The sequence below is a fragment of the Oxyura jamaicensis genome, chromosome 12, assembly GCF_011077185.1.
Source record: "Oxyura jamaicensis isolate SHBP4307 breed ruddy duck chromosome 12, BPBGC_Ojam_1.0, whole genome shotgun sequence".
In the NCBI taxonomy this organism is placed as follows: domain Eukaryota; kingdom Metazoa; phylum Chordata; class Aves; order Anseriformes; family Anatidae; genus Oxyura; species Oxyura jamaicensis.
Genome location: NC_048904.1, coordinates 4,096,305 through 4,108,065, shown reverse-complemented (window position 1 = coordinate 4,108,065; position 11,761 = coordinate 4,096,305). Strand labels below are relative to the sequence as shown.

Sequence of the window (11,761 nt, the reverse complement as noted above, 5' to 3'; positions counted from 1 at the left end):
CTGAATGCTGATGCTGTGATGTAAAAATACAGCACAGGAAACACAAATAAAACCTAGTGATGCAGAAGTCCATCTGAAGTGAACCACACATAACTGCACGGAAGACATACAGTGCTACTCATATTCTAATAAAACAATCCTAACCATGGTGATATTATAGATACGAAGATAGACAACTTGAGGAAAGGTCAGTCCAAAGTTTTGTCTCTACGTTCAGCCTCACACCCACACTTAGAAGTTCTAATGCACAGTGGGAGATTTCTCACTCTTGCAGCGGACACATAACTGGGGACAACATTTCAACAGAAGCTTACACTTGTGGAATTTTCAACGAAATTATGATGAACAAATAGATGGAGTAATTATGATACTGCCAGTGTTATACTCCCCAGAACATTCAGAAGCGGTAAGTGGTTCTGGTATATTTAGTTCTTAGTTCCTAGGGCAAAGGGAGAGGATTTGTGTAAAAAGCCCCTTAGGTGAATACGGAATAGTAGTACCACTTATGAAATTTTTGTGAGAACTTTTGAATAATTTAGTGATTCCATGTTTCCAAAAAATGCTTTTTTTTTTTTTTTTTTTTTTGTAATGCGTTAAAATATCGCAGCGGTTGTTAACCGGTGCCCTGACGAGGTTACAGGCGCCCTGAACAAGCCGCCACCCGGGCCCGGCGTGACTGAGCGCCGCGTCCTCCATTTCCTCGCGCTGCCGCCAGCCCCGCAGCCCCGCCAAGATGGCCGCCTGCGCCGGGCGGCGCCTCCCGCCTCCCGCCTCGCGCCCAGCGCTCGGGGCTGCCCGGGCAGGGACCGAAACCGTGCGGGGAGCGGCGGGGAGGCCGCCGGGGGGCGCGGGGAAACCGGTGCAAGCACCCCCGGCCGTGCGGACAGGGAAAAGCCCCGAAGGGCCGAAAAGAGCGGGGCTGAGGTGGAGGCGGTAGAGACGGGCAGCTCCGCGGCCGCGGGGCACTGAGGGACTGAGGGGCCGTAGGGGGCCGAGGCGGGGTGGGCCCCGCTGTGCCGCAGCGCCCCGTGAGGGGCCGCCTGCACCCCCCCCCCTTCCCCCCCCATCGCGTCACGGTAGGCGGACCCCTCCCCCCCCTTCCGCCCGCGCCGATTGGGCACCCGCGTTCGCGACGCCGATTGGCCGCTCGGGAGAAGCGGGCCGCGCCCATTGGCGGAGAGATGGGCTCCGCTGGGCCGTGCGCAGAGTAGTAGGGAGGGGCGGGGGGGAGCGCGCGGGGCCGTGTGCAAGCCGCGTGTGGCGCAGCCAGAAGGGAGCGCAGCGGGCGGGCAGAGCAGCGCGGCCTTCCCTCGGCGCCCTCCGTCCGCCGCCAGCCGCCGCCGCAGCGCGCTCGGCAGTCCGCGGGTAACGGCCGGGCCGGGGGGGGAGGCCCCGGGAGCGGGGGATGGCGGCGGAGGGCGAGGGGATGGCGGCGCTGGCGCACTCGGGCCTAGCGCGGGAAAGCGGCGCCTAGCGGGGCCGGGCCGGGCCCGGGCGGTGGGGCTGGGGGGCGCGGAGGGGTCGGTAGGGGTCTGTGCCGCTCGGGGAGCGGGGCCGGGCCGCCAGGCTGGGCGCGGGGCGCCCTGGGCCGCACCTCTGGACCGGGGTCCTCCGGCAGCTGTGTGCCCCGGCCAGGCCGCAGGGCGTCCGGGGGTCGGGGGAGCGCTGGGCGGGCCGGGAGAGGAAAGGAGGGGAGCGAAGGGGAGGGGGGAGACGGGAGGGAAGGAAGCGGGAGGAGCGGGCCGTGGGGCGACCTCACCCCGTGTGAGCGCGGGGGGGGGGGGGGGGGCCGCCGCGACCGCGGCGGGGTGGGGGGGGGGGCGGGGAAGCGGCGGAAATCAAACCTTTCTCTTTTCCAACTTCTCTCTTTATTCTTTTCTTAAACTTCCGAGCGGAACTCGGCCGGGGGAGCGGGCACCCGGCGGCGCGGGATCGGCGGGGCCTGGGCCCGGGCGCACCACGTGGCCGCCCACGTGCTGGGCCCCGCCGGCGGCGCGGGGCGAGGAGCGGCGGCGGCTGCTGGCCTCCCACCCGGCACGGCCCGTGCCGGCCCCGCGTCCAAACGGGGCCTATAAATGGATAGGAAAAAGAGTCCGCGGCAGCTACACGTCGCGAAGTAGTGGAGCTGCGTTTTATTTGAGTGCTCGTCAGGCGTAGTTCTCGAGTAACCGCTGTTAGGCGTTCAGCATGCAGAGTCGTCACGAGGAATTATTGAATTTAGTAGTGGGTTTTATTTCTGTTTCAGCGCTTAATTAGAGCCCGTGGCTGAAGCCTTAGGGCTGCCTGTTCCATGTTTTCTTCCTAAGTGTAGACTGGCCTAGAGAAGCAATCCTGTGCCCATTCGAAGTGGAAAGAGTTAAACGAGTTCCCTAGGGTTGCAGGAGAACCTTGCCAGTTACAGGGCTAACCTACCTTTTCTTTTTCCTTAATTGACTCAGTTGATGTCCGGACCGGCTTTTACATGAAGCTTGCACGTTGCTGATACTGCATACTTAAATTTGAAACTTTAAAACTGCACAGATAGTAGTACAAATGTAAAGGGGAAGAATGGAATGTGCCGATTTGGTAGATAGTCTGTAGTTTGTCACAGCCACATGCCTGCGAGTATGGGTAGGCAGAAAGAACAAAAGTTAATCAAAAGACGTGTTCCTGTAGCTGTCGTCAATTTGTAGTCAACAGAGCTATCCAAGAACAAGTTGATTCAAGTACTTAGTCTTAATGTCTTTTTGACCTGGCTTCTGACCTCTCAATAGGGGTCCAAGTTCTTGAATTTTAGTTAATATTCAGAATTCTTGAATCAGGAAGTCAGGTTTGCCTGTGGAACGTATTGAGGGGATCTGGAGTTGAGGGCTCAGCTCTCAATTGCTGGAGGTTTTCTTGAAGTTTCAAACTGCTTCCTTCTGGAATTGAAGTATTGTTACCTGGTGGTCAAAATACTTAATTATGTATGTTTTGTGAGAATAAAAGCTGGAGGCTGAAGCATCGCTAATTCTTTGTACGCAGTCACAGTCACGTGTTTTAAGTTCTGGAATCCCCAAACATTCTTGTTGGGAAATAAACTCCTTTATGGGTAGCATTTATTTTTAAATGAGTAATATTTTGATTGCTCCTTTGAAACAAAATGCTGACACTTCTGACAGTACACCTTTCCATTTCTTAACCTCTTGGAAAAGCACAACTCTGCCTGCTGTTGCATATGTTTTTTGCTGTCTTCAGCCTGGCTGTGGGCTGACTTGTCGTATTCAGGCTTGGTATTGTTTGTTGGTCACCAGCAGCCTGGATAGAGATGGCAGACTTCTCAGTGTTTGCCTCCTTGATACAGATGATTTGCCCAAGAGCTCTTAAATAAGCATGCTGGTTTTAGCAGTGGGTTCTTGTTAGTCCCTCCTTTGAAGGAGTGAAGTTCTATTAATACCAAATGGATGTGATAGTTGTAGATCAAAGGAGGCATTTGGTAAGTATAATAAATATAATTGCCACTGTTACATGGGACTCGAACTGTTAGCAAGCTGTTGAATTCTAAAGAACTGCTTGTATCTAGAGGTGTCTGAGTGATGTCCTTGCAACTATTTTCTGTTGCTCCCAAAGTTCTGCTACCTGTATGTTCTTTCTGGTTTAGTCTGTCCCTTACATAAACCACTGCTTGTACAGAAAGGACGGCTCATTCACTTGTCTCTAGGAGGTAACTCCTGTTCAGTACTGTGATCTTAGGTGTCCGTGACTTCCTGGTTGTAAAATGTGACCTTAAGTGTGTGTAGAGATATTAACTGGCAGGGTTTTGGTAAATGTGTCTAAAATAAAATTCATGATGGTTCCCTAAATGAGACAAAAGAGAATGTGTTTAGAGTGGGAGACATCAGTTTTGAGATTCTGATCTTTTCTACCTAGCAGTTTCCCATATATGAAAACTTCATTGTCGTAGCGGGGACCAGACGGGTTCTGGCAAAAATACTTACCTGCTGCCTGTGATGAAATGTCTGCTACCTGTTGCATTGATCAGGGTTGTTCAGAGTAAATTCTAGCTTAAACATATTACCTGCTTCTGTAGGTTGCAGTCAGATTTCTTTCAGATAACTGGAGTGAGTGTTGTGCGCTGGGGAATTGCCAAGAACTCGTTTGTCCTCTCTTTAAAACTCTGGAGGATAGCTCAGGTTCTTCCTATTGCAAAAGCAATAAAATAGCATTACAGCAGAGATTAGTGGTAGTTCTTTCCATCGCCTGGTCTGGATCGGCTACTAAAACAGACCGGGATATTTCTGAATGTGAGTGAAGACATGATTTAGTAAATACTTGCCAAATGATTTATTTCAGCTTCAAACCCTGGTTAAGGAGGCCTGTACAAGGAGTTCTGGTGAATGTCTGCCTTTGCTCCTTTGCAGAAAGGTGTGATTTGAGGCCGCCAGATTTGTGTTTCTCTCAGAGTTCTGGAATCTTATGCTGAGCCACTGCCTCATCTGGTCTGTCTTGCAGAATAATTCAGGAATGTAAGCAGGGGAGGAGTTAGTTTGTGTAATACAGCTGAGCTATGGAAATCATTGATAGATGTGACTGAGAGAAAACAACCTCAACAAGCAGCCTTATCGTAGAAGGCCTATTTAAGGTGGCCTTGATAGATAAAAGGAACTGTTGAGAACTTGTATGTGATGCCAATGTGAAGAAGTAGTGACGAACAGAGGAGAACTTGAATTGGATTGGATTTTAAATTCAGGTATTTTTTTTCTTGTAAGTAACTGTAAAATGGTGTCCAAACTGCCTGGAGGGTATCCATTTAAGGACTTGTTGTACAGAACCAACCTTTTCTGGATATTGCTCATTAAAAGTGTTGGCTTAATCTGAAAACTAAATTCTTTTTTTTTTTTTAATAGTTTACATTGTTGAAGAACTTTGTCCTGGATGAGGCTTCTTAGAATGTGGGATAAATAAAAGTAGTGTCAGCTGAATCCACCTCCAGCTGGTGAACTTGCATTCCGTTTCAGATCTTCTCCACAAAGAACACAGATAGTAAACATAAAAATACTGGTGAATACAAGTCCAGACAGACTGTTTGGTACTTCCATATGCCTGAAGTATCTGAAGATGGAGTGCTGTGCTTCGTGACCCTATGTTTATGTAGCCTTCAAAGGTCTGTGCGCAGGGAAAAAGCGGGCCTCTGAAAATAAAGGTTGCAAAGTGGATCTTCTGTTCAAGATGTGCAGAAACTTGCTAATTGTCCTCTGGATTTCTTACTCAGTTTGCATAATTCTACTTGGCCAATTTGATAAATACTAGAGGAAAAGAAACTGAGTTTTGTTTTTTGAAGGAGTGGCTTTAAATAGGAGACAATTTTGGATCAGATATAAAACTTGTTTTCAAATTCCTCTGGGGCAGTGAGTGTTGTGCTCTTTGTCCCTTGTGCAGGTAGTGACCGGCAGACAGATGTAGGTGGATGGTGTATCTCAGCATAAAAGCTTCTCCAGTGCATATCTAAAGGAGGTTTAGTTCGCCTATAAAACATTTGTCTTTTACCATATGTTAACCTGAGTTAGGCACACAAGTAACTGCTGGTGATACTTAATCCTGTCACGTCGTGCTGTAATGCCTAGTGCGTGGCTCGAGTGACCCTCTGTAGTTGTTCCTTACATCTGTAGAGGTGTGTTCCAGGGCAGCTGGAACGGCTGGTGTCCCGTTTCGCTCTTTTGGGACAGTAATGCAAGGCCTCTTAAATAACATCTTAACGTGTTGGCTTCTAAGAGTTGCAGGTTGAGGAGGGACTAGGTCTTGACATACAAGTCGGAGACCCCATCTTGTCTCATGGAAATTAAAAGCAGCACCAACTATTGTGTCAAGACCAGCTCCTGCAGTCAGCTTTGCCAGTGTTTTTCTTCTGCTGTGTCAACATGGTTGCTATGAAAACAGGCCTAAACACGAGCACACGGATGCCAGCTGCTGCCACCGTAGTAGACAGCTCTTCACCCTTGGGTGTCCTAATGAGTTAGAGACTTTGAACACAGATGAAGCAGTAAATACCTGTTAGGATGTGAAAAGGTTGAGTTATATATAAAATCAAGTGCTCATAAAAATTGTTTTATTCTTAACATCTGTTGAAGATCTGTTTGCATCCTTTCATTGCAGAATTTCATTTTAAGAGGAAATATTATCTGATCCAGTTGGAATGTAGATGTGGTATTACAGAAGTAGCGTATGAAGCTTCACATCTCATGTACATTACACTTTCCTACTTTTATTGTGGTGGGAAGGATGGATGGTCACTATGCAGAAGGCAGCTGGAGAGAAAGGAACTCTTTTGAAGGAAAAGTGACCAAAAAGCCAAAGAAATGCTCTGCATGGAGTAAATTTAAAAATGTTTAAATATACTATAACCATTCAAGTTCTTAATGTCAGGATGCTAATTATGATTCTTCTTGAGGTTGTGGTGTTCTTACTGCTTCTTTTGTGACTTTATTCAAGATGTTACTCATTCGTGTTCTTGGTAATTTGAGATGTTTGACAGATGTTCTGTGTGAATAGGCTAGCAGTTCTGGTTGTTACCGTTGTTTCATATTTTTACTTGAAGGTGTCTCTGTGGGAACATAGAAAAGTCTTTTGGTATGCAACATTCTTCAAAAGTTTTTTTTTTTAAAAAAAAAAAAAAGCAAATGCATTCTATACCACTAAGTTGCAGGATTCTAGGAAGAATAGCTTGGGGATCAGGTACACTAACAAAACATACAGCTAATGATTCTACTTCCATTGAGTTAAGCGTAATGAATTGGGAGAGAACATATGAAGTATTCAGCTTAACATGTGTATTTATAAACCAGTGCATTTTAAACTTGTCTTCAGGCACACTTCAAACAATATCCAATTTAAATATTTAACTTACTCTGTTTATAGTTCCAGAAGTCATGCCTAATTGCTTTATACCTTGGGCAAGCTAAGGTACTGTGACTGCAGTCTCTTTAACCTACCCCATCCTCACCACTGCTGCAGTGGTCTGTGGCAGACTGACTTTCCTGATCAATGAAACACCTTCCTCCATTCCCCAATATGGGCAAAAGTGGTTTGTACTGTTGTGGACAGGCATGCCTATCCGATGTTTCCCTAGCATTCTAAGAATGTTTTCCAAGTTAGCCTTCTAGATATCTGGCAAGTGTCTGATGTCTTTTAGGGAAGCCAAGTGTCTTGAGCATTTTCTTCCATGTAAACTGAGGAGAGAAGTATGTATCCTGAAATGTAAGTTAATATATTGATATGAACTCTGAGAAATGACTGTTCTTTAGGTCAGATAACTGCTCTTTACGTCATAAAAGAACTAAAGACTTCAGATACTAATCTAATTCAGTCTTCAAGGCCTTAGCTGTAATACTGCCTACTCTAACAAGTAGCTTTTAGAATGTAGTTCAGTTAGTGAAGATAGTGAAATGCAGCTTAGTGAAGAAAAGTAGATGCCAGCCAGGTACTCCCAACAGAAAGAAACTACTAGGAAGAAATGGAGGTAAGTAGCTGGCTTTTGAGTGATGAGGAAGAAGGTATTACTGAAGGAGAGCATGACAATGAGGCTGTTAAGATGATAGGTATGTCTCTTATTTGAGCCTGTAGCTTGGGGAGGGAAAGTGTTCAAAAACTATTTCTTTTTTCCCCTCAGGCAGGTGATCTGCAACCATGAGCAGCAACGAGTGTTTCAAGTGTGGGCGTACTGGCCACTGGGCTCGGGAGTGCCCAACTGGGATTGGCCGTGGCCGTGGGATGAGAAGCCGTGGCAGAGGTAAGGGATTGCTATGTTTTTCTGTTTATATTAAGATGTCTCCAGCTGTCTGTTCTCAGTGCTGTGTCACACACTGACTTCAGGTGATCAAAGGCCAAGACGTAAATTGGTGATAAACTTACCTGGTTCTTAAGTCTGCATAAGAATTATGCAAGGGCTTCTGAGACTAAACCTGATTTGTCAGTTCAGCTGCTAGTGTCCTTGATTAACTCTTAGGGATTAAGTTAAGAATATTCTTAAGCCTTTTTTTCTCCTGTTACCCATTTCAAGCAGGCTTCCAGTTCATGTCTTCATCTCTGCCGGACATCTGTTACCGCTGTGGTGAGTCTGGCCATCTTGCCAAGGACTGTGATCTTCAGGAGGATGGTAAGTATCACTAAATATTCTATCTCTTCAATTACATGGACAGAGATCTGTGGTTGAAGAGAAGGCTACTGTACACTGATCACATAATTCACTGGAAACAGAGTAAATGTCCTTCATTAGAAGCATGCTACGCTTCACTCTACCAAGGTTTTATAGTCTTGTTTGGTATGTTTTTCTTATTGTGGAAGCCTGCTATAACTGCGGTAGAGGTGGCCACATTGCGAAGGACTGCAAGGAGCCGAAGAGGGAGAGAGAGCAGTGCTGCTACAACTGTGGCAAACCTGGCCATCTCGCTCGTGACTGTGACCATGCAGATGAGCAGAAGTGCTATTCTTGCGGAGAGTTTGGACACATTCAAAAAGACTGCACCAAAGTGAAATGCTATAGGTAAGGGCATCTACTAATACTCAAGGTTGAGAAGCAGCTGTTAAATCTGAAAAGCTAGCTTCAAAATGCAGCTTGTGCCTGTGTACCAGCTACAGTGTGCTCATGAGTGCAGTATCTTTCAGCGCCCCCAAGACTCCCTTTGTGGAGGAAGGGAAAAACATGATGTATCTGAGTTAAAGCTAGTTACGCTTCAAATGAGGCTAAACAGGAGAAGCATCAGAACAGGGAAAACCTGACAAAGTAAAATCTGTGTTTGCACTGTGGTTTTGGCATACACAGTGATCAGCGTAAGTTGATCAGTTGAGGAATGGTTCCTGGTTCATGCCTCGTGGAAGCACGTGAGAACACTGAAGCAGAAGTCTTGAGTACAGAATAAGTTGCATGAAATCAAAGTAGCCAGCACAGTAACTTCTCTGGGTGGTTTGGAATCAAATCTTAATATTTTAATTATTTTTTTGCCTGCAGGTGTGGTGAAACTGGCCATGTAGCCATCAACTGCAGCAAGACCAGTGAAGTCAACTGCTATCGCTGCGGCGAGTCAGGGCACCTTGCACGGGAATGCACAATTGAAGCTACAGCCTAATTATTTTCCTTTGTCGCCCCTCCTTTTTCTGATTGATGGTTGTATTATTTTTCTCTGAATCCTCTTCACTGGCCAAAGGTTGGCAGATAGAGGCTACTCCCAGGCCAGTGAGCTTTACTTGCCGTGTAAAAGGAGGAAAGGGGTGGAAAAATCAACTTTCTGCATTTAACTACAAAAATGTTTATGTTTAGTTTGGTAGAGGTGTTATGTATAATGCTTTGTTAAAGAACCCCCTTTCCGTGCCACTGGTGAATAGGGATTGATGAGTGGGAAGAGTTGAGTCAGACCAGCAAACCCTCTCTGGGTTACATGGAAGCGATTCTATGCAGGAGGAAAGAAATTTTGGAAGTGTCTTAAACTTCCTCATAACTTTAATTTTATTACAATGGCCTTGGATTGTCTGACCTCAGTAGCTGTTAACACCAAGTAATATCTGTATCAGGCCCTACCTAGAGCATATAGCTGAGTGGGAGTAAATAAGATGCACATGCCTGTTAATGGCCATGAGAGAGAGAGAGAGAAATCAGTAATAAACTTAAAATAACAGTAATTCAGTCAATGAATGTTCATGTTGGAGATACAGAACGTAATGGGAAGCTTTTGAATAAATACTTCAAAGTGAATCTGAAACCCAGACATCAGTGCTCATAGCATATACAATTTGGAGCTATTCAGGAGTTGCAAATAAATGCATTTTCACAGAAATCAAGATGTTATTTTTGTATACTATATCACTTAGACAACTGAGTTTCATTTGCTTGTAATCAGTTTTTAAAGTAAGATGGTAAAAGCAATTGAAGTCCTAGAACATAGAAAATGTAATTTTAAACTATCAATAAAGCTGGAGGAGGAAGGGGAGTTTGGCTAAAGTTCCTTTTGTTTATTTTTGGTTTTCATGTACACAGTGCAAAATAACATATTAAAAAGGGGTATGTGGAGGTGTAAAAGTTCAGTTTGGACTTCTCTTTTGTTCTATCTTATGTTAAATTTCCATTGTCTAGCACCAGACAGTATGTACATTGAGTATGTAGTCCTTCCAGACTATTGTGTATCTGCCTATGGTTCGTGTCCCATCTCACAGGGGGGCTTGCTGCCTATCTCAGCTGATGCGATAAAACACTTCTTCCACTCTGCAGTTGTCAAAGGCACACAAGTTGTCGGAGGTGCAGCACACTTCAGATACAGCCTGGAGTAGTTTATTGATGTGCTAGCAGTATTTCAGCCTTCACCAGTGAGGGCTTTGTCCTTCTTCTAGTGAGGGGCCCAAAACTGAAAACAACATTTGATGTATGAGCAGGTCTCACCAGAGCAGAGTTCAGGGGGACAGTCACCTGCCTGGTCCTGCTGGCTGCACTGCTCCTGACACAAGCCAGGATGCTGTTGGCCTTGGCCACCTGGGCACACTGCTGGCTCATGTTCAGGCGATCAATCAGCACCCCCAGGTCTTTTTTCCTCCGCACAGATTTCAAGCCACAGTGCCCCAAGCCTGTAGCACTGCATGGGGTTGTTGTGGCCAGACTGCAGGACCTGGCACCTGAGTATCAAACTCAGGCTGAGACTTTGGAAGCCTTTAGAAAAAGTGAGTTACAGTTCAGGGAGAAAGGGAGAGCAAGGAGAAAACATTTTTAATAAAAGTACTGAACACCACATAAATGGAGCACAGATCACTTGACTGACAGCTTCAGCAGGATTTTAGAAATGCTGTGCTGATAATACTGCTAAGATGGATAGAAGGAAACTGGTGAAGGCTACTTGGAAGCATGTAAAGTGAATACTCTTACAGCTTAGATGGAGCAGTACAAAATCCAAGTACTTGTTTCTGTCTGACAAATGCAGAGGGCGGTTCTGGAGAGTGCAAAACCCCAAGGATGTGGCGAGTGCGACTGCAGGCAGGTCACATCTTGGCAGGCTGCCTTCAGTCCAGCTGTATGCTGAACAAAGCCTTTCAGCTCTTGTGAAACTAAGGCGTGGCGAAGGTGTTCTTGCATGAGTGTTTCCATTTTATTTCTAATTGCTGCTATAAAGAACATGAATGTACTTTGAGCCTTAGACTGCCAAAACCCTTATCAGTTCCCCAGTTGAAGCACGTACGTTGCCTTGGGGTCTGACGGCAGCACAGCCTGCACCCTGTGCTTGGTCAGCACGGAGTGACTTTCACACAAACATATAGATGGTTAGTCACAAAACTTGAATTTTATTATTACAAAGGCCTGAAAACCTTTGGAACTTAACCTGTAGCTTTACGTATGTATGTATATAAGTACATATGTGTGTATGTGTATATACATAAAGGCTTCCGGTGCTTGTGACTCGAAAAATGCACTTTTTCTGTGGAATTCAGTGACTTAAGCTTGTGTTTATGAAGGTCTTGCAGCTCTGGCTTCTTTAGTACTCAGGTGCTAAAGTCTGAATTTAATTAAGTCTTAACATAGTCTCAATTTTCTTCGGGGGAAAAAAAGTAATATGGAAAGTGCATTTTTTTAAACAAGAGAGCAATTCGGTGTTGGGAGGCTCGGGGCCTGCGCCGCCCCAGCCGCGCGCTCCCTCAGCGCCTCACACACGGGGTGGGGGAGGGGGGAACGGGTCGTGGCGCGCAGGCGCAGCGCGGCGGAGAGCGGGACCGTGGGGCCCCGCCCGGGCCGCCCAGCCGTGCTTCCGCTTCCGGGCCGGCGCCGCGGCTG

At 46.4% G+C, this 11,761-nt stretch overlaps 1 protein-coding gene across 4 annotated transcripts; it reads left to right on the top strand.

The window, feature by feature from the left end:
- Positions 1-1,206: 1,206 nt before the first annotated feature.
- CNBP (CCHC-type zinc finger nucleic acid binding protein) lies at positions 1,207-10,027 on the top strand. 4 transcript variants are annotated; one of them, XM_035337659.1, is made up of 5 exons: positions 1,207-1,365; positions 7,625-7,744; positions 8,015-8,110; positions 8,296-8,497; positions 8,963-10,027. In XM_035337659.1, the coding sequence occupies exons 2-5, from the start codon at positions 7,642-7,644 to the stop codon at positions 9,078-9,080; spliced, it is 519 nt and encodes a 172-aa protein (XP_035193550.1). In that variant the 5' UTR covers positions 1,207-1,365; positions 7,625-7,641; the 3' UTR covers positions 9,081-10,027. The 4 variants fall into 4 exon arrangements, with proteins under 4 accessions (XP_035193550.1, XP_035193552.1, XP_035193551.1 ...); XM_035337661.1 differs by having other exon boundaries at positions 1,208-1,365; positions 8,018-8,110; XM_035337660.1 differs by having other exon boundaries at positions 1,208-1,365; positions 8,299-8,497.
- The last annotated feature ends 1,734 nt before the right edge of the window (positions 10,028-11,761 follow it).

What these genes read in the sequence shown, in the direction of transcription:
- CNBP (XM_035337659.1), top strand. Translation starts at nt 7,642, where the DNA reads ATGAGCAGCAACGAGTGTTTCAAGTGTGGGCGTACTGGCCACTGGGCT. An exon ending in GATGAGAAGCCGTGGCAGAG is followed by an intron (nt 7,745 to 8,014) that starts GTAAGGGATTGC and finishes ACCCATTTCAAG; the next exon opens with CAGGCTTCCAGTTCATGTCT. An exon ending in ACCAAAGTGAAATGCTATAG is followed by an intron (nt 8,498 to 8,962) that starts GTAAGGGCATCT and finishes TTTTGCCTGCAG; the next exon opens with GTGTGGTGAAACTGGCCATG.